At 36.6% G+C, this 24,905-nt stretch overlaps 1 protein-coding gene across 18 annotated transcripts in view; it reads right to left on the reverse strand.

The window, feature by feature from the left end:
- Nucleotides 1-24,905, reverse strand: part of CAMK2D (calcium/calmodulin dependent protein kinase II delta) — a gene marked incomplete at its 3' end in the record, with an annotated part of 272,940 nt that overhangs the window by 61,784 nt on the left and 186,251 nt on the right. For all 18 annotated transcript variants that reach the window (XM_082652994.1, XM_082652992.1, XM_082652998.1 and 15 more), the window contains exons 5-8: nt 21,916-21,981; nt 18,544-18,616; nt 7,794-7,896; nt 1,063-1,146 (exon numbers count right to left, since the gene is read on the reverse strand). In XM_082652994.1, the coding sequence (XP_082509120.1) occupies nt 1,063-1,146; nt 7,794-7,896; nt 18,544-18,616; nt 21,916-21,981 (326 nt within the window). The remainder of the gene's footprint in view (nt 1-1,062; nt 1,147-7,793; nt 7,897-18,543; nt 18,617-21,915; nt 21,982-24,905) is intronic.

A 24,905-nucleotide genomic window follows, 5' to 3' on the forward strand; every position in this document is an offset into this window, starting at 1 on the left:
TTCTTGCTTAGGAAGTATTCTCAGGGAGGCAAGAGGAAGACAGAGCTTGGGGCACACCTAAGACCCTACCCTTTAATTAGGCTACAATTCCAACTTTTTAGGATAATAATAACTGTTTCCATTTTAAATTGCTCTACAAACTCTAAAACGTCTTCATTTAATGCACACCCTATTTGACCCTCATATAATTCTATGATGGTAAAATATTTCTGTTTTATAGGTAAAGAAGCCAACTCAGAGATATTGAGGAGATGGGGTTAGCAGGTGCAAAGCAAAGACTTGAACCCAGGCATTGCGACTCCAAACACTGTGCTCTTCTCACATCTGCCTTCCTAGGCATGGAGGTAACTCTAAGAGCCCAAGATGCACACAGTGAGATCAAACACCAAGTTGATGTAGTGTCAGGAACCTAGAGGGTTAGCTCCTGCCAATAACTCCAGCAGAAAAATTTTCAGAACACCCTGAAGTATCCCTTTTATTTCAGTCTCTCACCTATTTGAGGTATATGTTGACATGAAGAAATTCTGTTGGAAAAACTGTGGTGGAAATCCTCCCCATTCTATACCTTTGAGCATGCATAGGCTACTTTTTGATTAGAGCTGGTTGTTAAAGGCCTAACTCGGAGCTCAGTCCCCACGGAACAGTCAATTACATTCCAAGATCCACTCTTTCCCTCTTAATCCCTGTTGATCATCTTGTGGTACAGACATGACATCTGTGCTAAGGGCTTCCCGGTGGAGGTGATAGGATGGGAGTATAAACCCCATGACCTCTGATGGGGATTCTCTACGGCCCTGATCTCAAAGTGCCTCCCGGACCATGAGCTTTAACATCACCTGGGAACTTGTTAAAAATGCAAATGCTCCCGCCCCAGACCTCCTGAATCAGAAACAGCAACCTGCTTTTAACCGGCTCTCCACCTGACTGTGTTGTAGACTAAAGTTGGAGAATGATAACTCTAAACCGATTGCTAGAGAGCATCAACCTCAAATTTAACAGATACTATTTTTAATTATAACAATACTGGTGTACTGCAAAATCGGCATGAAAATGATTCCTTACCACACGCCCACATATCCACTGGCTTTCCATAAGGATCTTTGCGTAAAACTTCTGGAGAAAGATATCCAGGTGTGCCAGCAAAACCTACGGGAAACAGATGTTAATGAATTAAAACCAACTTGACAAAACCAATATGAAATGGCAAACTAAGGAGGAAACTTCTTTGGGCTTCTTTATCTGTTGATCTGTTTGTCAAGATAAAACAAGGATCTCAGAGAACTAAAATAATGTTGGACGAGTTTCTCTCCATAGCAGTATCAACACTAACCTGCCCTGCTTTGTAGCTTATTAGAAAAAACACATCTTTCTGCAGATATGAAAGCCAATCTATTGTGCTGCACAGTGTGTGTACTTCAGGCCATTTGGTCAGCAGTTCTGATTCTTGTTTATGTGTGAGTTAAAACTAAACCTGTGAAAAGAATCAGAACATCCTCCCCTACACCTGGAAAGAAATTAGGAGAAAATTGAAGATAGGGTTACAACTTTGCCAAAGATGATACTTCTCATGGTACCTACATAACTTTATTATGAGAGGTATTCACCTATAAAAGAGAAGGACCCAAAACGTGGATCCGGGGGACAAACTTAAAGCAAATTTTCAGTAAATATTTTTGGAAGTGAGGTGGTCTATACAGGGTGGGGGATGGCACTGAGAGTAACTGAAGAACTCACTAGGAGAAGGAATGAGTCCAAAATACATCAAAGAGCTCGCTCTGTACTAATAAATAATCAGTGTGTACTTATAACTGGCAACTAAAGAGAAGACTCAGGAATATTCAGATGAATCACTGTTGAACAAGTATCAGCTAGACTTAACTTAAGGGATGCGGTATGAGAAACTGGACGGCCAAAGAAAGTTTCCTATCGTATAAATCAGTGTGTCCAATAAGGTACACTTAAATGACAATTTATAGCTAGAATTTAGAGTAAAGTATTTCTTATTTCCAAAAATAATGGCTTTCAAATAAAAATATATACCTTAAAAAATACCAAAAATAACTATTCCTATTTGGAAGTTTTCTTTAAAGGCACATGAAAACTCGAAACTGTTCTTTAAAATGATATGTAATCAGGAATTCCTCCAACTACAGATCTCTGGTGAAGCACCTTATATATTTACTGTGACGCAAAGTGTCCAAGAAAGGAGCCTCTCCCCCATCTCCATGACAAATTTGTACTTAAAAACAAGCATATGTATAACAGCTGGTGACTTCTTTGAACAAAATTACATTAGAAAATGAGGCAATGGATTTTGGATATCACTTTTTCCCCTATTTTCATTACTTTTCCTTTCCTTGTTTGGTTTAGAGGAGGGTGGGGTAGACAATGAGAAGGGACTTCAAGAAAAGACCTGTAGGTTGTAGTTTAAGCTCTACACGGACCACAGTGGATCCACCTCTACCTCAAACTTTACTTGATAGAAACGTTTGCTCAGTAGTTGTGAAGTAGGAAGAACTACTGAGCAACGGTGGTGGTTCCCCTGAGTGAAGTTCAAGGAGTACCTGAAGGAGAGACGTGGAGTCCGCTCTTCTAAGGTAGGGTAGGCACAATAGTTTTCAAGAGCTACCCAGCGCTTCTCACTGCCATATACCTGCTCTCTCATTCCAACCATCCCTCTCTGACTCCTCCCAAATTGAGACACACAGGGAACCCAATGGGACACCGATGCCAGAGACCAGATTAAAGACCGAGGTCCCAGCTGGCTCTTTAAGTTCCTTTACCATCTGCTTCTCCCCTTCATTCACCCAACATGACTTCTTTCTACTTCTGAGCACTTAACCTAAAAATCTCTTTAAGGTCTCTTGAAGATAAACTTCTCATGCTCACCCTTGATGATACTTTTTCTGTTCCTTGTACTTTTTCTGTTCCTTGGACGTTCAATTTTTTGTTCCACCTTTACTCTAACAGAAGGTGGCTCTAAATTATTTCCATGTTAGAGATCTCTTTAGCTAACTACAGTTCTCAGTGGTTCTTTCTTACTCTGAATCTTGACTACCCTTTTATATGCAATCTGTACCCTCCTATCTAGAGTTGGTAAACTTTAATATATGTCTTAAATAACTCAGTAGAATACCTGGCCTGGAGCAGGAAATGTTAATGATATTGCATCTAGGTAGAAAAGATAGGGAAGTAAGTCACTGTGTAAGAAATGCAACAGGGCTTCCCTGGTGGCGCACTAGTTGGGAGTCTGCCTGCCGATGCAGGGGACGCGGGTTCGTGGGTTCGTGCCCCGGTCCGGGAATATCCCGCATGCCACGGAGCGGCTGGGCCCATGAGCCATGGCTGCTGGGCCTGCATGTCCGGGGCCTGTGCTCTGCAGCGGGAGAGGCCACAACAGTGAGAGGCCCACGTACCGCAAAAAAAAAAAAAAGAAATGCAACAATAATCTTAAGTGTAAATTATTACAAACCTCTTCTGGAGACTACAAATGCTAAGAGCACAACTATCATTTGAGCAGTCAGTGGGGTCCTTACTCCTAAGAATGGTGAAGCCTACATCTAAATGCACGAACATTAAAACAGTGCACTTATGCTACAATTCTCATGAATACAGAAATACTGAGGGTAAGATAAATTAGGTCTTCTTCAGCAGCAGATTAAACTCCTAAGAATCTAGTTTATGATGATATATGCTATCAACAGGAAACTTAATGAGAGCTTGCCTTCTTTACAGACAGCATTTCTCACTTTGAAAAACCAGTGGGAATATCAGAACAGATCAAACAAAGAGAAAACAGAATTACTTACAGTTGGAAATGTACCCATTGCAACATACTGCCATTAAAAAAACCCTTAACTTTAAAAAAAAGAGACATAATAGCAACCAAGCAAAATAATTCTTCCATGAAGTAAGATTATGGTAGTTATCCTTTTTTCCTGGCAGCAACAAAAAACCAGAAGTGTATTGAAAAGAGCATTCCCAGTCCCACAGGAGAAACAGGCTGTTCTCTTTGGTAAATTTCTAGCCTTCCTAACAGGTATGTTATAGGGTGTTACTTCTAGCCTTTTTGGCTAGTATTCAAATAGATCAGGGCTAGAAAGACAGAAGAAGTAACATGGGAAAAACAAACACTGGAACTCGAAAATGAGAAAAAAATAACCAAACTCAATAGACAGCTTCTATAATGGCTTGTATAGTTTCATTTTTCTTATTCGTAATAGACCTCTCACATTTATTGAAATAAAATTATGTAAAAGCCTGAAACTCTGGCATTATACATAATGAAGAAAGAGTTCTGCTCTTTTCTTATTAAAATAAAAAGGTTCCCCACTCAACACTTATATTTTAAAAGATAAAATTAATCAAACACGTGAGACTACGGCAGATGATATTGAATAAATATCAAAACAAGTCATTCATACTAAAATATGCTTTACTCTTAAAACCTAAAATATATCACACAATACCTCCAAAAGAAATGTAGTACATCATATGCCCAGTTTTCCTTCACTTAAGTAACCATGAGGATTCACTTGAACTTGTAGAATAAACTATTCTTTAAAAAAAAAGCTTAAAAAAAGCTAAAGAAAAAAATAAAAAAGAAACAAGTATTCTCTTAAGCTTAGAAACTATGTGTTTCTATACTTTTGAAATGCTGGATTTTCTTAGAACTTATAATGCACCTCTTAAAAGTCATTACCCTAATAGCTACCTTAGCAAGAACTTAACTGATATCACCATACTAAAGAGAAAATGGGAATTTTACTCCCCATCTGTCGTTTCTCTAGGACCAGCTTGCTATGAAAAATGAATTATCACAATTGGAAAATTTGTATACTTTTATATGGATGTTATTGCTTTCACTAGCCTGATATTTAGTCATTCACTCAACAACTTTCACTGTGTAGGCCAAGTACTGTGACATGTGTTTAATTCCAAGATGGTTTTGAAAACTTACTGAACAGCTTTCATAGCCCAGGCGTTTTCCAATGCTCTACTCCACTTAGTCTCGTAACAGCCCCATAAAGGAGTGTTTATTATCTTCATCTACAAAAAGGATACTGACCTCACAGAGTTAAAGTGACTTGACCGATGGCAGGTAGCTATTAAGAATCAGAGCCAGGATATCAGCTGAAGTATTTTCATTCAAAAAGCAGAAACTTTTCACTACACACAGTCCCTCAAACAGCTTTTGATCTAGCGGAAGAGATAAAACATAGAGCCCCAAGCAAGAGAGATTTCAGGAGCTCAACTCCAATACTCTTGTAAGCATCATCTAAGTTGTCGATGTTAAATTGGAGCCTTGGTTCTGGTAATAAGCCTTCTGGCTTATTCCTGATATCCAATCATCATCTTGTACACAGTTCTGGCAATTACATCCCTGAGCCTAAGTCCCTCTTCTGGTATCTCGTGAAGAAGCGTCCTGCTTTGCTCTAGAAAGGACTAGAGTTCTGTCTTTGAACCCAATTTCCAGGACTCTGATTTCTTCTAAACAGATTCCCTTTAGAGTTCAGGGTTCCTGTCCTTTCTGCATGTTACCTGTAACTTGCTTTCTCCTACATACTCCTTAGTTCAAGCTGTCTTCATTCATAATTTGAACTACTGCATTAGCCTAACTGGTTCTTTGCCTTCAGGCTATCCTTAAAGCCATCCTCCACATTGCTACCAAAATCAACATTACTTAACATAAACCCAATTATGTCCTTCTCTGCTTAAATTTTTTTACCAGATCCCTGAAACTTCTAAGATAAATGCCAAATCCTTCAAAAGGACATAAAATCCTTTCCTAATTCATCAACTACCACTCATCTCAGTATACTTTAGCTATAACAAACTTATTGTTATTCCTGAGATAGAAAAAAATTGTTTTATGCCTCTGAGGTTTTGCATGTGCTGATCCCTCTATCTGGAATGCCTTTATCTCTATGCATACCAGTGAATAAAACTCCCATTCAGCCACTAGGAAGGCAGAAGCCTTACCCCAATCACTGAAACGTTCCCCAGAGGCAGAATTTCATAATTCTTCTCTTGTGCTCCAGAGCACCTCATGCGTGCTGCTGATACAGGTGCCCTGACATTGCATGCTAAATACTTACTGATATAGAAGTATGAGCATCTCAAGGGGCAGGATCTCTTAATTTATGTATCTCCAGTGATCTGCTCTGCCCATTTCTGTGATAGCCCCACTACTTCCTGTTGGACCCCAACTCCTGTTATTGTATATTCTTTACCTGTGTCAACCATACTCTTTCCTATGATAAAAAGATGTTTCTGAATCTCAGATTTACAGAACTAATTCTAGGTCCTACCTTTCAGTTTGCAGTTAAAAGGAACAAGCTTATTTATATGTCAAAATATGACACACCAAATGCCAAATTTGGAGGTGTTAAACTCACCTGGTAGGTAAGGAGAGCCTTAATGTAAAAGGCAGTATTAAACTTGAGAAGTATCACAGACAAGGATACTGGTCAGGTACTACTGAAACAGGACAGGCAGCAGAAAATGAGGTCCTGAATTAGGCTGCCTTCAGAGAAGACAGGCAAGGGTGCCTCACCAGCCACTCCCATTAACTAGCTGGGGCAGATCAGAAAGACAAGGTGAATCCTGGGAGCTCTGTGTACATTTTAGTACATGTGTATGTTTAGGGATACAGAGAAGTATTTGCACAGAAAACAAAAGAAGTAAAGCACTTATTGAGCTCTCTTTGTATTTGTTGTTGTTTAGAGGAAAAGCAATTCAAAGTGAAGGGCATTTTAAAAATTTAATCTCAATACATTGAAAGTCAGAAAAGAAGTGAGACTGAGGCTCTCAGAGGTTATATTTTAGGACACTACGTGAAAAATGGGCTAATACTGGGAAATGGCAGAAAGAGAAGCATAAAATCAGTGGCTGAAATCATTTATTTTGGCTGAATATCAAAACAATCCATATGCCTAGTTAGAAATACTATAATTTAAATGTTTAGAGTTAATCTCTTCCTTAATTGCAAGGAAATGGAAATTTCATCATATAGAATTTTTGAAATTATCAAAATTGTAGAGAGTAAACTGGCACGTTGGAGAAATAGATGAGACGAAACACACACACATATACAGATATATAATATCATATATTATATAAATCTCTATATATACACTTTATAATATTTTTAAAACTTAAATTTGCTAATCACAAAGTATGTAAAATATTCTGCAAGTATTTCCTGAGCGCCTACTATTTACATAGGTGTTTTTAGCATCAAGTGAGGCTGTATGTGAACAATCAATGTTTTCTCAAATACTCTTCGACTACTGCAATCCTCCTTTTATTGATTGATTGACTGATTGATTGCGGTACGCAGGCCTCTCACTGTTGTGGCCTCTCCCGTTGTGGAGCACAGGCTCCGGACGTGCAGGCTCAGCGGCCACGGCTCACGGGCCCAGCCGCTCCGCGGCATGTGGGATCTTCCCGGGCCAGGGCATGAACCCGTGTCCCCTGCATCGGCAGGCGGACTCTCAACCACTGAGCCACCAGGGAAGCCCAATCCTCCTATTAATTCTCAGAACAGAATCCATTTTATTCATCCATCCTTGAAGAAAAAAGTCTATGTGTTATTGCTCTTCTATTCCCTTAAATTATTTTTAGATTATATATCCTTTAATGTCAGTAAAATCAGGTACATATAAAGGTCCAATATCTTAACATTAGTCAAGTTGTCAGAATGAACATTTCCATTCTATTTTGGTTAGGAAGTGGGATGTGACTGGAGCCAGAATAGTACAAGCAGCATGAGGTAGAGAGATCCTACTTACCAAACCACGCCTGCTGGTCTCCTTGAACTTCTATGGCTAAGCCAAAGTCTGCCAGTTTCACAGCTGCTCCCTTGGATTTGCTAGCTAAAAGCAAATTCTCAGGCTTTATTTAGAAAGAAAAAAGAGAGACTGAAGTGAGAACCTATTTTAAGTGACTATTCAAAACTAACATTTTATAAGGTTAGGAAAAAAAAAAAAGGCATGCACTGTCCTCTCTCCCGGAGACTGTCATTCCTAAATCCCAGGGAAAATATGGTTAGAAAATGATAACAAATGACCATGTGTGCAGGCTTCAGACAGATGCCTAAGTGTACTGGAGAGATACTGGGCTGAAGAGAGAATACGCTTGGGGAGCGATCAAATGAATGAGAGCACCTGTCTTGACCTGCTCACATGCTTCCAACGGCTGCTTGAGGTCCAGACTTGGCCACGGACATTGGCTTAGAAGCCTAACAGAGCACAGACATTTTCAGCAGAAGGAAACTTGGCAAAATGATAACAAGAGTTGGACCAATCTACAGACATTTGGCAAATGAAACTGTGCAAATTAAATCCTAGTTGACTTCAAGAGCTTGGACCCGAATGCAGTGATTTGGATTCCTCAATGTTTCCAAACAATTTCTGTACAAATTTTAGAGTTTTATTCTGAATTATGTATTAAAATTGCTGCCTTTAAGAATCTGTTTATTCTTAAAGGCAGAAAGAGTCTACTACTATTTGCCAAATGTTATAGTTGGATTTTTTTTCTTCGTAAGCCAGATTTAAAAACACAATTTATGTCTTCAAAGTATGATTCAAAGTATTACTTATATATTTGTTTTCACATCTCAGAATACTATAAGAAAGACACATTTTTATTTTCTTGGGTATTTATCGTTACTCAAGGACTAATAACTCAGTCTTGGAATAAGGCTGTGCCTACACCACTGTTTCCCAACCAGGGCATCGAGACACATTGGTACTTGGAAAATAAGCACCGTGGCAAAGTCTTGAATTTCCGTGGACTGCCTTTGTAGGTTTTAAGAAATGAAGGGAAAAGATGGTCAGGAAAAGGAGGCTGATTAATACGTACAGTACATCTATCATCCTTAGCTATGTGGATGAACGTATGTCTGGATTGGTACGTATATTTGGAAGAGTGGTTCATCTTCTTACCTTGGGATAAGACCCAGCAAATTGAGAGGTGTGTCTCAGACTCAGAAAAGTTGGGAAACAATGGACTCTGCAAGTGTCAAAACGACTGTCTGAAAAATCTAAAAATTCAGTCAGTCAAATTGGTTTTGTTTATATGTTGACAAACAACTCATTTCAATTTTTTTCCCATGAAATTGGCTTCTTTTTTTCCTTACTGAATTAGTCAGTTCTGTTGGTTGTTTTGACCTTGGGTAAACACAGCCTAAACCAATATTTAATTTATTAATTAAGCCAGCCATGCAAATTAGCAAAGACTCATAACCAGAACTCAGAAGAAATCAGGTTAAGTCTACAAGAACTAGAGTGTAGGCAAGTAAGTTTTAATCAAGTACCAGACTTCTTCAGGCTATTGCTGCTCACTGCCATCAGATTCATCACTGTTATGACAATTGGTAATTGTAAGGACAACTTTGTAATTTTTTAGGGCTGATAGGGTTTTTACCTCAACACTAAATACATGATAATTTAATTTCGATGTTGGGATGATGAGGTCTCAAGTATATGAAAGATCTTCATACTGAAATAACTTTTAGTAAAATCTAACATTTGACATTATTTGGAACTCTTGTTCATCTATCAATATACTATAGTATCTAACCATGCTATATCATCAATATTTGATATTTTATTTTCACAACTAAAGTTTATGGTCCACTACACTCATGTACCTTTTACTTTAATTAAGAAGTGATTTCCAGCTATTAATTTATAGAATAAATGACTTGGAAAAAACCACATTAAACTGTAAGTGATAGTTTATTTCTCTGTAACCTTCATATTCAAAAGCATTGAGATGTCAGAGAGCTCTGCTAATACACATCTGTCCTAATTTGTCAAGCACAGACTCATTCAGGGAAAGAGTTCCAATCACTTTAGAAATCACAATCATTTTAGGTCTTTCAGATCTCAAGTGAGCAAATGCCAGTGTCATCAGTGAATAAACAATTTAATGTGCTTTCATTCTTATCGATAAATCAAAAAGATCTGGGCAGTGCTGTGTGCATTATGCCCTTAAACACCAGGTATCTGCCAATTCAGAAGAAAGGGAACACCTTAGAGTTTTATCATACATGGCCTGTTGAATGACTGGGGCAAATATTCATACCTAGAGATGACCTAGAAGACCTCTCTGTAGGGCCTTGTGAGTCATCCAGGAAATAATAAATCCATCTGGGATCAGTGTTTCACCTTATACCCGTGAAGACTGTTCAGCTGCAGTTATGCACAGGAAAAGGCTTGTCTATTTCAAGGCTACTGTATAGATTTAAAAATAAATAGCACTGAAATGGCTTCATGTTTAAGCATATCTTTTAGGCAAACCTAATATACAGAATTATGGAATGCAAACTGAAAAATTAGGATGATTATTGACTTTATTAAAAGATTATTTGCTTTATAAAGAAACATTAAAAGTATCACACACGTTTGATTTATATACAACTCTTTGGAATATATTTGTTTGAATAATCTTGTTACCATGTTCTGAAAGGATATGGAAGGCTTAATCACCAAGAATTTCTAAAGCAGCATTTAAACCAGGGCACCACACAGTTATTCTGATTTTCTTTAACTACTACCATTCATATAGCCTCCAACTTAAAAACATACTGCACTATAAAAGTTCATTGGCAAGTAAGGTAGTTCAGATTATGAATGTCCACAGAAATTAAGATAATATGTGGTTATATTCCACAAAAGCTGGAACAGTAGAATCTCTCACCTAATCAGTGGCTACTTCTTTAGAAAGGATGACCTTTACATTCTTCACTGCTAATATTCTATTATTTTGATTTTCTAAAACAAACGAGAAAGGTGAGATCAGAAACTCAGGCCTTCCAACACAACTATGGTTGAACATGGGGCACAGCACTGTGAGAGAAACGGGCAGCACAATGATCTAGAAAGAGGGTGAAGGCCTGGATTTATTTCCTGGTCCTGACTGTTATTAACTATGTGGATTTGGGCAATTTAGACTCTTGAAGCTAATTAACTAATTCTTCATCTCACAAATGAACATTATAGATATATATTTTATCGCAAAACAGTATATATAAAATTATAAAATCCCACTGGATTTAATCACAGGGGCTTGTAAGGGACATTATATGCGTTAGTGATTAGCTATTATACTGCAGTGCAGCTGGCCATTTCAATGTGCATAACATTGAATATCTGTAATGAATGCTCATGACTTGAGAAATGTCTGTATTTCTAAATTAAGTGCAATCTATTATGTTAATATTTACACATTGAGATTATCTCTAAATTCTTATAATGCATCACTGTTTAGGTTGGTTTTTAAATAGATTCTACTGACATTCTCACACACAGGTTCCCTCCCCGCCCCATTGCTTCCTAATGATGCAGGATTTTCCACGACATCTGGTCTTAGTGTCAACAACCATTTATAGCATATCAGCTGTAACGAGCAGCAACTGTTTGCAAGTTTTGTTCTGTACTTCCATATGGATACAATGGCAACTACTTCCATTGTGATTTGGGATTTTCTTGAAACTGTCCAAGTATCTCAAAGTACCGAGGCAAGTTGCTGGAATCACTTTCAGAACTGGAAGAGACTTGGGAGATAAAATAATTCAAACCCCTCAGTTTGAGGTAGAGAGGCTCAAAATGATGAAGCAAGGACTTGAGGCCAGATTTCCTGATCCCTTCCTTTTAAAAGACGTGATACTGAGGAAGCTTCTCTGATGGTATAAAAATCATTCATTTTCTTTTATTTTCATTCATTTTCAAAAGGTAGTCTATTCAGCAGATATTTTTAGAAGAATTTAAAGTAGTCAAAAATATTTATTACCCATAATCAAATAAAACAAGGGGAAACATGAAAAAGACATAATTTTGATTTTGCTTCTCAAAAATCTCATAAACACATCATGAGGATTTCTAAATTAGCATGACCTTTATTGAGGAACTGATTCAGCAAAGGCGATGATCATCTTTAACATTAGTCACATTAACATCTTCAACATTAGTGATATCACAGATTTATCTGTGCACATACGTGATTATCTATCTAACCAATGAAACTCAAACATTCGTAAATTATAAGGGTAGTGAAATCATGTGTGCTTTACTTTTTTAAAAAAGCAAAACGTTTTTAATGAATATTATAAAACAGCAAGTTATTAGTTTTATTATTCTATATTATTTGATGCTTACATTCCCTTGGATATTAGCTTTTAAGAAGTAAAATTGTCTTTTAAAATTTCTTTCTTCTATTGGAAAGTCTCAGTATTTCAACATGAAGTTAATCAGTCAGTGCTTCGGTGCGTTTTCAGTCACTTCTCCTTTGCCAAAGAAGGTGTGAACAAAGCTCCTAGAAATCAACTAAATGAAATTTTGCATGAATTGAAAAGCCTGAATATCAGGCTCGCTCATGCGCATGGTGGAGGTCCTTTTGTGCACATGGTACAAGGGACTTTTGCTTTTATTTTCACATGGCATGGATACCTGAATTTATGTACTTAGCACGGGGAACTTCTAGCTGATGCATGCACTGTGAGTTTGTGATGAGGAAGTACTGTTTCTATCATCATGCATATATGAGCAAGTTCGTAAGAATCACTCAGTATTCCATTCCTGTTTCTTGATCTGCCTCCGCATTAACAGCACACACTATCAAGTAGCTTGAAAGAACCCCAGTGGGACTTCCCCAATTAGCTGTTTCTCCACAGCCTGACATACACCAAGTACTCCATAAAGAAATACTAGAACGACTAAATGAATTATGGGATTTGTCACATGTATATAGTTTGTTTCTAGTATAGCTAGACATACATTATGTACAAGTGATGTGTTCTTTAAACATTTTTTTAAAAAGGTGGTTCTGAGAAAAGTGGAATAATTGTGATTTTATAATTATGCTAAATGTAGAATTCACTGTTTGATATATCTACTACCCATGGTGACAAAGGATTTACTGAATGCTTGTCAGATTCCCAGAAAATGAATTACTTTCTTTTCTGGTCATACATTTGATTTTATTGACATTTCTATGAAAGTGTTAAAAATCCCCCCACATCTCCAGAATTACTATCTTCATTTAAATATCTATATCTATTAACTATCCATTTATCTACCTACTTATCACTCTCATATCCATCTACCCGTCTAATGATTTTTCCATTAAACATTGTTTTTCAGGAGGTAGGCTTTCAGAAAGACAGTATTTTCCACTGAGGCAATTCACTGGTGCTGATTTGTTGCTAAAAGATTCAGTCGTATGTATGAAGCCTCCTATCCAGATAGCTGTTCATGAAGTAGTATAGTAACCATTTCTGATACACTCTGAACTGAAGAAATCTTACTACGTTGTGTGAAATGTTTACTTGAAAAAGCACAGCTATATTAACTGTCTCCTTTGACTTACTTCCTTCTGTCAACTGATTCACAGAAGTTGTATTCTCCCGGTTCTTAAATGAGACAACACAACTAACTGGATATGCCTTTATTTCCTGTGACATCAAAAGTTGTCACTTGTTACTGCAGCCTCTTTTCGACCTAATATATTTTTGCAGTGCTTGTCTGATGTACTTCCTTCTTTCTGGGACACACAGCACAGATACATTTTCCACATATATTTAAGTGATCTTTAATTCACCAGCCTGTACGTTCCACACATACAAGGTCTGTTTGTTTTGCTCTGTAATATATGCCCACAGCCCAGACAGGGCCTTGGTAGGTGCTCAAGAAATGTTTGATTAATGTTTGTTCTTCTCTTTTGATACCTGAATTTTTAATCAGCAGAGTTCACAAATATCCAACACCACTCTTCATAAACAATCTATTTATAAGCACTCCAAAGTGACTGTCCTGATGTGGCCTAAATTAAATGGGGCAAATCCATTTCGTTCTTCTTGATGCCTCATTTTCCAAAGGCTGTGGACAATGCCACCTTACTGATTTTCTAAATAGGACATCTTTGCTTTTTATACCAGTCTTTTGTCAAATTATGCTGCCCTCCTACTCTACATTAAATCTTAAATATGCCTTATTCTCTTATTCCTAATGAGATGAATTTTATATAGCTATGAAAATCCATAGGTGGGGATTATTTTAATCCCTTGACTCACTAAATTTAGACCCATTTTCCCAAATAATTCTTAATATTGCTAGCAAGATTATTTTACCATCATTGTTCTGATCTATTCTTTGATCTCTATAATGGTTTTCAATTCATTTATCTAACTGAATTGAGAAGTGGTAGTGATTAAGCTTGCAGACCCTGGAACCCAACTGCTTGGGCACAAATCCTATCTTACTAGCTGAGTGACCTTGAATAAGTTCTTTTACTCATGGCTGTTAAATCTCCCCTTAGGTAACATGGGGATGGTCATAGTGCCTTCCTCATGAAGTTGTTCTGAAGATTAATATGATGATACAGTACAGGGTATAACAGTAACTGCTTGACAAATGGCAGCTATGGCCATTTTTATTATTTAGGTTCTGCTTTGATTCAAACCCTCTCAAAGACTAGAGTCATATCCCTGAACTATAGTCCTATAATTATGTTAGCACTGCTGTATCTCCCCAATACTGCTTGAATCTACAGCAGTTGGCCTGACACTGAATGCACCTTAGACAAAGGTTGTGGTCCATGTATCCAACGGATACTGCCTGGTGCTGACTGACATGCTTCTGTTATGCCAACATCCCACCACCCTGAACTTTCTCCTGTTGCTGTGCCTGCTGTGCCTTGTCTCTAGGTCTCGGTAAGTTTCCATCTGGTGGATTCTACTGTCTAATAAGCCCCCAAGTGTGGCAGTTATTCAAATATTCAAACCGAGATCTGTATGCTATCACTGTATCAAAGAGGATATGTTTACCCTCTATTGTATTCAACATTAATTAACATACACAACAATCTGTTTTATTCAATGTTGTCCTTTCTATTACAAATGTGCTTTTGGTTGAACTTGATTCATTCCTAAATTAAAGGACTATGCTGCAAGTATTAACTAGGTATAAGGTCTCACATTAGGTACTGTAAAGGAACACAATACGTTAAATAGCTATTATCTTAGGAGGGATTTATAAACAAACTGTACAGTACTCCTATGCTCACAGGTGTCTGTGATAATGATGAAAAATGTAATACTTCCTGTGTTTTTATCTCACTGATACGGACAAGTTAAACTGCATGCCTGTAGTCTACATGAATTAACATACGAATCATGACAGGGAAACAAAAATATATGGCCCAACAGTAGTAAGGGCAATATTTTGATTAAAGCCTGAGAATAGGTTTCGGCAATTGATCTTTTTCGTTTTAATGTATCGGTAAATATGCTATTGCAAGTTGTATACTTATCAGACTATGCATGGCGGATATAAAAGACACAAATCAAAGCCAGTGACTGAGCACACTTAAGGTGTGCATAAGTTGTCTCTCACGCACAAGTTTGGGCCTCTCAGTATATTTATGTCATGGCCTACTGAAACAAGCATGAGAACTAGACTCAACTGAGTGTATCCAAGTCAGCAACTTCACAGAAACTAGGACAATTATAGACATTATAACAAGCTCTATCAGAAATTCATCTCTATCCTCTCCTAAAAACAGGGTAAGAATGGAAAGCAAAAACACTCTTCTCCCTTGCAAGAAATCTGATGGGTGATGCAGCAGGCTGTTTCTTTTAGTAGTAGCCTTGCTGGAAATCACCTGCCTGAGTTTTTAATTAGTGACTTTAGCTCATATGTCAGAAAATATATTTTTCTTCCCCACCCACATCCTAGGCTCACTGCCATCTCTGAGTAAAGTTACAGTCTTTGGGGACTTCCCTGGTGAAAGCCCATGTGCAGCAACGAAGACCCAACTCAGCCATAAATAAATAAATAAAAAGGAAGGAAGGAAGGAAGGAAGGAAGGAAAGGAGGAAGGAAGGGAGGAAGGAAGGGAGGAAGGAAGGGAGTTCCGGTCTCTGAAGAGCTCTGCTGAGTTTGGACACTTACAAAAGTGCAATATCATGACCTCACAAAATATATTTTGAAAGTCATGGAATAGAATTCACATTTTTCATCCTTGGCTTTTAGACTATACTTATAATTACATAAATGTAGCAAAATGTTTCAAATGATAACTTTATTAAACAGCAAAAATAATGTGTATGTCTACATACGTTCACTTAAAAAGGAAAAGTAGCACTGTGAGTACTACGCAGTAACCAAAAGGGGCACTGTCTTTACATGGCTAGTAAGGAATTTTTGAGGTGATTGCCAAATATATGGGTTTTCAAAGGAACATATTATTTTTCCTTTATCCTGATGGCTAAGTTTGGTGTTAGCAGATGGACACAGTCCTATCTTGGTTCACCAAAAGAACAAGCCATTAACCTACTTTTCCTTTAGACATGCAAAGCTCTCAGACTCAAACTGAAAATCAAAGGAAGATTCTAGAAAACTAAGGCAATGTTTTGCTTAAAAATCACACCTTCAAGTAACTCACTGCGGATCGTCAGAGATATATTCTTGCAGAACATACTAAATGAACGGGAACTTCAGATTCACAATTTACTATAACTAGGGAAGTCTAGAGAAACAGCCTAGGTCCTCCCCCTGAGCCCACTACAGTTCAAGACATTCTAAATTATCCTTTGCCACCTTTGTACTAAAGCCTGGAAAAGGCTGAGGTTTCAGATGAAAAACCACAACTATACAGTGCTCACATTTGCTATTTCCCCCACCCAGGAGTTTCTCTCCATTGAAATTTCTAGGCCTTCACTATTTCTCTGAAATTTCATAAGTAAAACTAGAATGCTGAGAGAAGAGGTCAGAAAATTAATAAAAGGATAGTCTTCTCTGAAATATTTAATTTCTAAATGATCTAAACAATTTTCAACCTCAATGGTTATCAGAAGCTGAGTCAAGTCTTAAAAGTATTAGTATCAAATATACTATTTGATAATAAAATTTGTTTTACCCTTTTTCCATCTGTTTTAAAAGGCAATAATATCTTGGCCCCTAGGAATATAAATAAATAAAAACCCAGGGAGCCTCAGTGTCCTCAGAATTCCTGGGACTAATGTTAAGGGAAAGAGACTTCAGCACCCAGAATGGGATTCTTTAGCACCAATCACTTGGGCCAAAAATCTACCTAATACATTTATCTCTATTTACTTTATAATTCTGATAACCATTTACATATTAGGTAAATATAATATGACTATAAAATCACATGTTTGATCAACAAACATACTATTATGTCCACAGAACAAGTTTAGAAAGAAAGAGATCAGTCCTACTCAAAATCACATTAAATGCTGCATCCATTCTTAGGAAGCAGGAAATATAACCTATTTATTGTTAATGTTAGGCAATGCTTTCTCTCTGGATGAAATGGGATTTATGTAAGTCTCAAGTGTGCATTAGAGAAGAGATGACTGTGGCGAGGGAAAGTGTCTTCGTAATGTGTCGGAATGAGTCCACACAACTTTACTGCTCATATTTTTGCCTTTACAGGTATAACTGCAGCTGAACAGTCGTTAGGAATTGTGTGGTGGTTTGTCTTCTCCAAGGGCATTCATTACTCACCTTCAGGTCCCGATGGACTACGCCCATCTGATGGCAGTGTAGCACAGCCTCCAGGATCTGCTGAATGCAATGACTGCATGCAAACACCAGGGGGCGTGTGTTAGTTCCAAGCTTACACTCACTGTCTGTATAGCCTCAGAGAGACTGGGTTAAAGTGCAAAACTAGCAGACAACTGGAGTTGTATTTTAAACATCTTCAGTAATGTAAACATGCTCAAGAAGAGTGACTACTACCTCAGAACAATCAGGATCTTGCCAGATGTGAGCCAAAATGTGGGTCCACTTGTTCTAGAAAAATCCATCTTAAAAATATTTAATTCAGGAGCTCATTTCCTGGTTATAAATCCTCACAGGAAATGAACTGGAACACAACTATTATTTTTATAGCTTTTGTGCTCCACCTCCACCTCACACAAAAAAAGCTGTTTCCCTCTTCTCTCCCATTTTTCTAGTATCATTCCAAAGCTGTCACATTAGCAGTCAAGGCACCATTAAGGTTAAATTAGGATACGTAATGAATTTTTGATAAATCATTAACTTCGCCTGCTTTAATTTAGCTGGCAATTATCATCTCTTGCCTGAGGGTTCATCAGACTCAAATGGAGCAATGCGTAACCAGTTGTTCTGCTACAGCAACCCATGGTCTCAGAACAGAAGTGGTGTTTAAATCTACAGGCGGACATACATCACAGGCCAAGTTTATCTCCAGGCAAGTGCTGGTCATCTCAGGAAAGCCTGCCCCCAAACTGCCTCTGGTGTTTTACTCCTCGGAAACGTAACAGGTGTTCTCAATACTGTCCTTCCCTTTTTGCTATGATGTATATTTAGCCTGTAGATGAGCAAACTGAAAGAGCCATCATGCATTATCATTTCATCATTTAGTCATTTTAGGGAAAAGTTGGGAAAGGCAAGGGAACCATTTTAAATACCCACCCTCTGCCCTTTCCCCAGGAAAAAAAAACCAAAAAAAAACTTCCTTTGATTCAGATTTATGGACTCCATATACTGACCTTCAGGTCCCTGTGAACTATGCCATTTAGGTGACAATGATTTACACTTTCTAGAATCTGCTGTATACAATGACTGTAAAGATACAAGGGCAGAATGGAAGGGAGAACATTTTAAAGGCACATAGTCACATTGAATACAAAATAAAATGAAAGTTTGAACGAAACAAACAACAAACAAAAATTATATTTTTCACATTTTTTTAGCTTTACACTGGAATTAAATAATGCTGAATAAAGCTAATTCTGGTTCTAACAAAAATGACATCCAACATAGAATTTGTGACATATTCAGACAAAACAATTTGAGCTGTGTGTGTTTTTCATTGCAACTCCATAAATTAAATCATTTGTATACAGAACACAATATTTCCATATTCAGGGAGAAAATTTTATAAATAATTCCCACAATGTTCTGGGAAAATTCTTCAGTGAAATAAAATTTATGGGTATTTCTCATACACATCTAAACTGTTTAAAATCTGAGGTCACAATTAAACATAGGTGTTGAAACAAGAGGGTAAACACAGATGAAGTGGCAGGTGAAACAAAGGTCAAAAAAAATGGAGGGAGACATTTACCATTTTGACTTAGAAATGGTGCTGCTTGTATAATATATTAATAGGAAAACTAACGCACGTCTCCAATAACAGGGAGAATTTAAAGTAAACCCATGGCATAAAACAAACTCCTCTTCAGTATAGTCATACTCTGGGGAAGGGCTAAGAACTTACAAAAAGTAAATAAAATTTAAAATCCCCTGGAGCACTGGTGGTTGTTAGACACATTTTCATACACCCCAGTGAAGGAAAACTTATGCTTATTACTATGTTAAAATGCACAACTTATGCTATTCTTATTAAAGGCTCACTGATGTCAAATAGACGCTAATTAAATTCTATGGTAGACGTCATCGATGGGCACCTATAAGGTCCCCTGAGCTGTCATATGACATACAGTAATGTAGAACATATCACACTGATGAATTCTGTACAAGTTCACTATGCGATTCAAATGCAGGTATATATAGACATTCATTCATTCTACATTCATTCATATAAGGATTAAGCAAATACTTTAATGAGGATATTTTCAATCATTTAATGTACAAAATACTACTACTCCAAAGAAAGTAATCACCATCTGATTTATTACAACATGTCACAAAATTGATCATGATTGTGATTTTCTAGCTCTAACTTGATTAAGTGTACCACTAAAACAGCTTCATATTGGTTGTTTTTGACTATACAGCTTATTGGAGTGTTGGTAATTATCTGTTAAATCATATGACTCTTTTGCCTTCTACAATAATGTTCACTTTATACTACTTTTTAGGAATACTTCACTCTCTCATCTCAAACCACTGGTATAAGTTATTGGGCTTAATGAATAACAGAAAATAAAGAAGTAAACAAGAATTCATATTAAATAAAGTTCACCATATGTTACCAGTGAGAATTAATTCAATTCTTAACTTCTTGAGGACTAGTACTAAACAGATTTTTACAAATTATTTGCTCTTTATGCTTGTAGTTGAGAAGAGAATGTTTCTTCTCCTTGATTATGTGTGGGACCTATCCTAAAATGTATCCCATAGTACATTCCAAAATTTAATATAAGCATGCATATGAAATGATCCAACCAACCAAGGGTCTATCCTGTTATCTGCAGGGCTGCTCGATAGTGAAAATGGTCTCTAGATTAATTTCAACCAATATTTTGAAACACAAGAACAACCTGTTTAACATAATTTTGAAAAGCAAAATAAAGGAAATTCCCTCACTTTTTTTATTACCTTGATTAAAAAGATTACTCTTTTGGAAAGTGGGCAAATAGCTACTTCCAAGGCTATTCTGAAGCCCTTTTCAGAGGCCTAATGTGAGGAACTGGCTTAAACTGAACAAGCGATGATTCACTCATTATAGCATAAGTGACATGGAACTTTCTATTGGACTTTGGCAGGAAACATTCCATTAAAAAATTAGAGTGTAGTCATGTGCAGAGAAGATTCACAAAATGTCATAAACAGTAGTATTAAACCAAAAAGATTAATCAGAAATTTAGAAGTGAGCCTGTATATACATGTGCTACTTTGGAGGGTTGGGGAACCTTCTATCGGCTGACTATATGCTGAGGGCCAGGCTACAGGGGGATGAGCAGCCTTAGGAAGCTCTGAAAGCATTAGGTAGAGAACCAGCAGGCACAGACCATCAGTAACTGAATATATATAAAACATCTCATTTATATTGCTAATAATGAGCCAAGCACTCACGGCCAGATTTTTCAAAATGAGCACCAACTGCAGAATATGTGTAAGAAATGCCAAGGAAATTAACACCATACAGTCTAAGTAATGTCTGAGCAAGTAGATTAATGTTACTTTACTCCAAAAACATTGCCTAGGAAGTCTCAAATTAGACAAAATGTTAGCCATTTTTAACTTCTGTAAAAATGTTGCCAATTAACAAGATTGGGAAATCCTCTTGAATCCTCTGAAGTACCTGAATAAATATTTTTCAAGTGAGAGTTCCAAGGACATTAATGGAATTTCCAAAGCATTAAACAGCTCATAATGCCTGAAGGAGACCATCGGGCCTTTTGGAGTCTGTTTCTTTTTATGGCCTCTGATTAGACATGGGCTGTTCATGGAACTTCTGTGATGATGGAAATGCTTTATATCTGCTATATCCAGTCGGTTGCCACTAGCCACTCGTGCAATTAAGCACTTGAAATGGGGCTAGTGCAACTGAGGAAGTGAACTTTTTATTTAATTTTAATTAATTGAAATTGAAATTAAGAGTCATATGTATAAACAACAAGGTCCTACTATATAGCACATGGAACTATATTCAATATCCTGTAATAAACCATAGCAGAAAAGAATAAGGAAAAGTATATATGTATAACTGACTCACTTTGCTGTACAGCAGAAATTAATACAACATTGTAACATAGTATCAACTATACTTCAATAAAATAAATTTAAAAAAGAAGTCATGTGTGACTACTGGCTACCATACTGGGCAGCCTAGCATCTAAAGAGCTCATAACTTTGATAAAAAAGTATATTTCTTTATTAGAAGTCATTCCAGTTAGGCTTTTTTTAAAAATAAAATATGTATTCTAACTATAGATACTAGATAAAAATAAAGTTTAGTCCAGATTCATAGTTGTTTTTTTTTTCTTCAAAGAATCATCTTGGAAATCCTTAAGAGAGAAATATCAATTAAGAGGGTCTCATCAAGAAAAGTCCAAGATGGTATTATAAAAGTCTCATAATCTTAAGCATCATAATATATTTGTAGAGAGATATACTGAACAAGTGTCATCTGAGTGCTGAGTCCTGTATCTTGCCCAGGGCAAGTCACTTACCTGGCGTCGGCTTCACTGTAATATTCTCTCGCCACTATGTCTTCAAACAGTTCACCTCCAGTAACTCTGTGAAGACAAACAAGATATTCACATTAAAAAAGAAGAAAAAACTAGGCATCAATAGATTTGCACCAGTGTTCATATGAAATATATGCTTTCAGATTATTTTAAAAATTATTATCAAAACAGAAAGCATATTAAAACATTATAAGACTCCATAATGTTCCATTTATATTAATCTAAACATTTCCATCTTTTCTGTTTGCCTTTGCATCAGTAGATCCCGAGGATACAACTTTCTGTATACCATAAATATACTCACACATATCTTATAGAAAATGGTTTCTATGAAACTCTTCAATTCTCTAAATATTAACTGAGGTCTGACAAAGTGTGTGGAACCATTTAGGAACATTTTCTGAACAAAAAGAGAGGATAACACATCATGGGTGTAGAGTGTGAGTTTGCAGGCTGTATTTCTCTGGAGGGGCTCGTTTTTTAAACTGCAATGAACATGCCTTTATGGGCTAGAGGTGGCCTTCCAAAATACATACCACTTTGGGCCTGAGTGCTTGATTTTCCTTGTAAAGCAATTTCCTTTATGTTCCATGTCTTTGCCGGTAAAGTAAGACTCAGGTTTTGGCAGTGCCTGAGAGGCAGCAGTGACCCCTTGCCAGCTAGGAAGGAGCCATATCTGTCTGCCCTTCTTAATAAAGTGAAGACTTCCCCACAACTCAGCAACTAGATTTGGTTACTCCAGGAAGTTCATTCAGACCGTGGACTTCGAGGTTCTCCAAATAAGGAGATGTAACTATCTCTGGGATTAATTTCTTCTTCAGGTCCAACAGATTACTGCTTTGGGGCTACAATTCCCTAACCAGTGATTCTCTGGTTTAGGCTTTTCTTCTCCCTGCTTAAAAAATGACTCTTTAAATTTTAAAAAGTCATGTAATTTTGTGGTAAAATTTTAAAATATGGAAATGTACCAAGTCCTCCCCTATCTCTTAATCCCAATTCCACTCCGGGGAATAAATCGATTTTAACTTTACACGTGTCCTTTCAGCTTTCTGTGTATCTTTTAACATTTATACTTTTCCCTTTGCAAACACACACAAAGAAACACTTTTCTCACTAAAGTGCAATTGTGCAATATACAACAATTAGGCTAATCGTGTTTTTCATTTTACATTAAATCATGGGCACTGTTTCATGTCAGAAGCATTTTTTTCCCTATTTAAAATAAGTAGTGTGTATGCGTGTGTGCACGTACATCTTTGAGAGTATTATTAGAAGATAAATTCTTAAAAGTAAAATTACTGGGTCAAAGAGTATCCACATGTAAAATTTTTGGGGGAAGACAAGGAAAATTACCTTCCAAAATGGTGGTACCTCCAACATTTTGAAAGTACCGACAGGCCCACATCATTACTAATAATGGTTATTGTCAATAAACGAAAATGCCTATCTAATTGGAAAAAAGTTAGCTCATGTTAATACGAATTTGAGTATTAGTGAAATGAATCATTTTCTTATGTATTTATCAGTCATTCCTTCCTCTGTTATGATCTGACTTGATTTTAAAAGAAACTTTCAGCTTTGGAGTTTAACCTCATAAGAGCTAACATTTGTTGAGCGCTTTCCATGTGACACACAGTGTGCTAAGCTTTATGTTAACTGATAAATTCTAATAATTTAGGATGGTTTTACCACTAGCCCAGTGTATTGATGAGAAAATGGAAGTACAGAGAAGTAACTTGCCCAATTTTACACAGCCTTGAGTGGCAAAGGCGGGCCATCCACACCACAGCCCATACTTTCGATCACTACACAGTACAGCCTTTTCAATAATTACACTGTCCATTTTTCTAGAGATTTAGAAGGTATGAGTCATTTGGTCAAGCATCAAGTGAAGGTATAAAACTTGCTGTATGTACATTAGAGAGTGTGAGATAAAATTAATCTAAGATAGTTTTTTGTTGTTGTTCTTGTTTTTTACTTTAATAAGTTCTGAAATATCATCAAAGGATAACATGTTCCAGGGATCACCAGTTATTACTCTTGTCTGTATTTTCCTCTCCTAAATGAAAAGATGTGATACTATAAACTGTAAACTTGTCTAAAAGTTTACCCAACTTTCCCCCATCTCCACCGCATTCTGGATATTTGTAAGTCCTTTAATGTTGCAGTTACTATTTTCAATTCTATTACTTTTACATATAAAATGGACATCTAAAATGATTATTTAAAGCTTCATATGGGCTTGTTATGAAAACTATGGTATGTGTACATGTAATTTCATTTATTGGCACAGCTAAGTTTTTCTCCCAATTAGAATCTATGATATTAACACAATCATACAGTGTGCCCTAGACAAATTATGATACAAAGTAATTAAATATTAGACAGAAAGAACTTCCAACAAATCTATTACTGTCTCTATAACGATGATAAAAGTTTTGTGGGATTTCTTCCTTTGAACGTGACCAACGTAGATATGATATATATTCATATTTATCTTTGTTTCTGACCACAGGTAGCAAGAAAATCTGTATATATTACAAACAATTTTGGATTGTTAAAGTGTTTAACACATATTGATTAAAAAGTCCATTTTCACTAATAAAATTGCTACTGCATATATAGTAGCTTCTTAAATATATTATATACTCCATGCGAATCGTCAGATCCTAAATCGCTAGGATCAGGGCTTACGGACCTTTGTTACCTTAGCACTGAACCCAGCAACTAACACATAACATTTGTTCAATTAATGAGTACTGAAATAATGATTAAATGAATTAACCAAGTCAGAAAATCATGCTACCCATCTACTATAAGTTTAGAGTTTACATGTGCTTAAAAAGAAAAAGGAAAACACTAAAATTTAGCCATACGTGACAACAGGTTTTATTTCTTAAGGGGTTTGTATCTAAAGAAGAATACTGAAAAGTCAGGTGTAACTATTAAACAAATTTAAGGGGTAGAGAGAG

Source organism: Grampus griseus (assembly GCF_964374135.1).
Source record: "Grampus griseus genome assembly, chromosome: 4".
Lineage (NCBI taxonomy): Eukaryota > Metazoa > Chordata > Mammalia > Artiodactyla > Delphinidae > Grampus > Grampus griseus.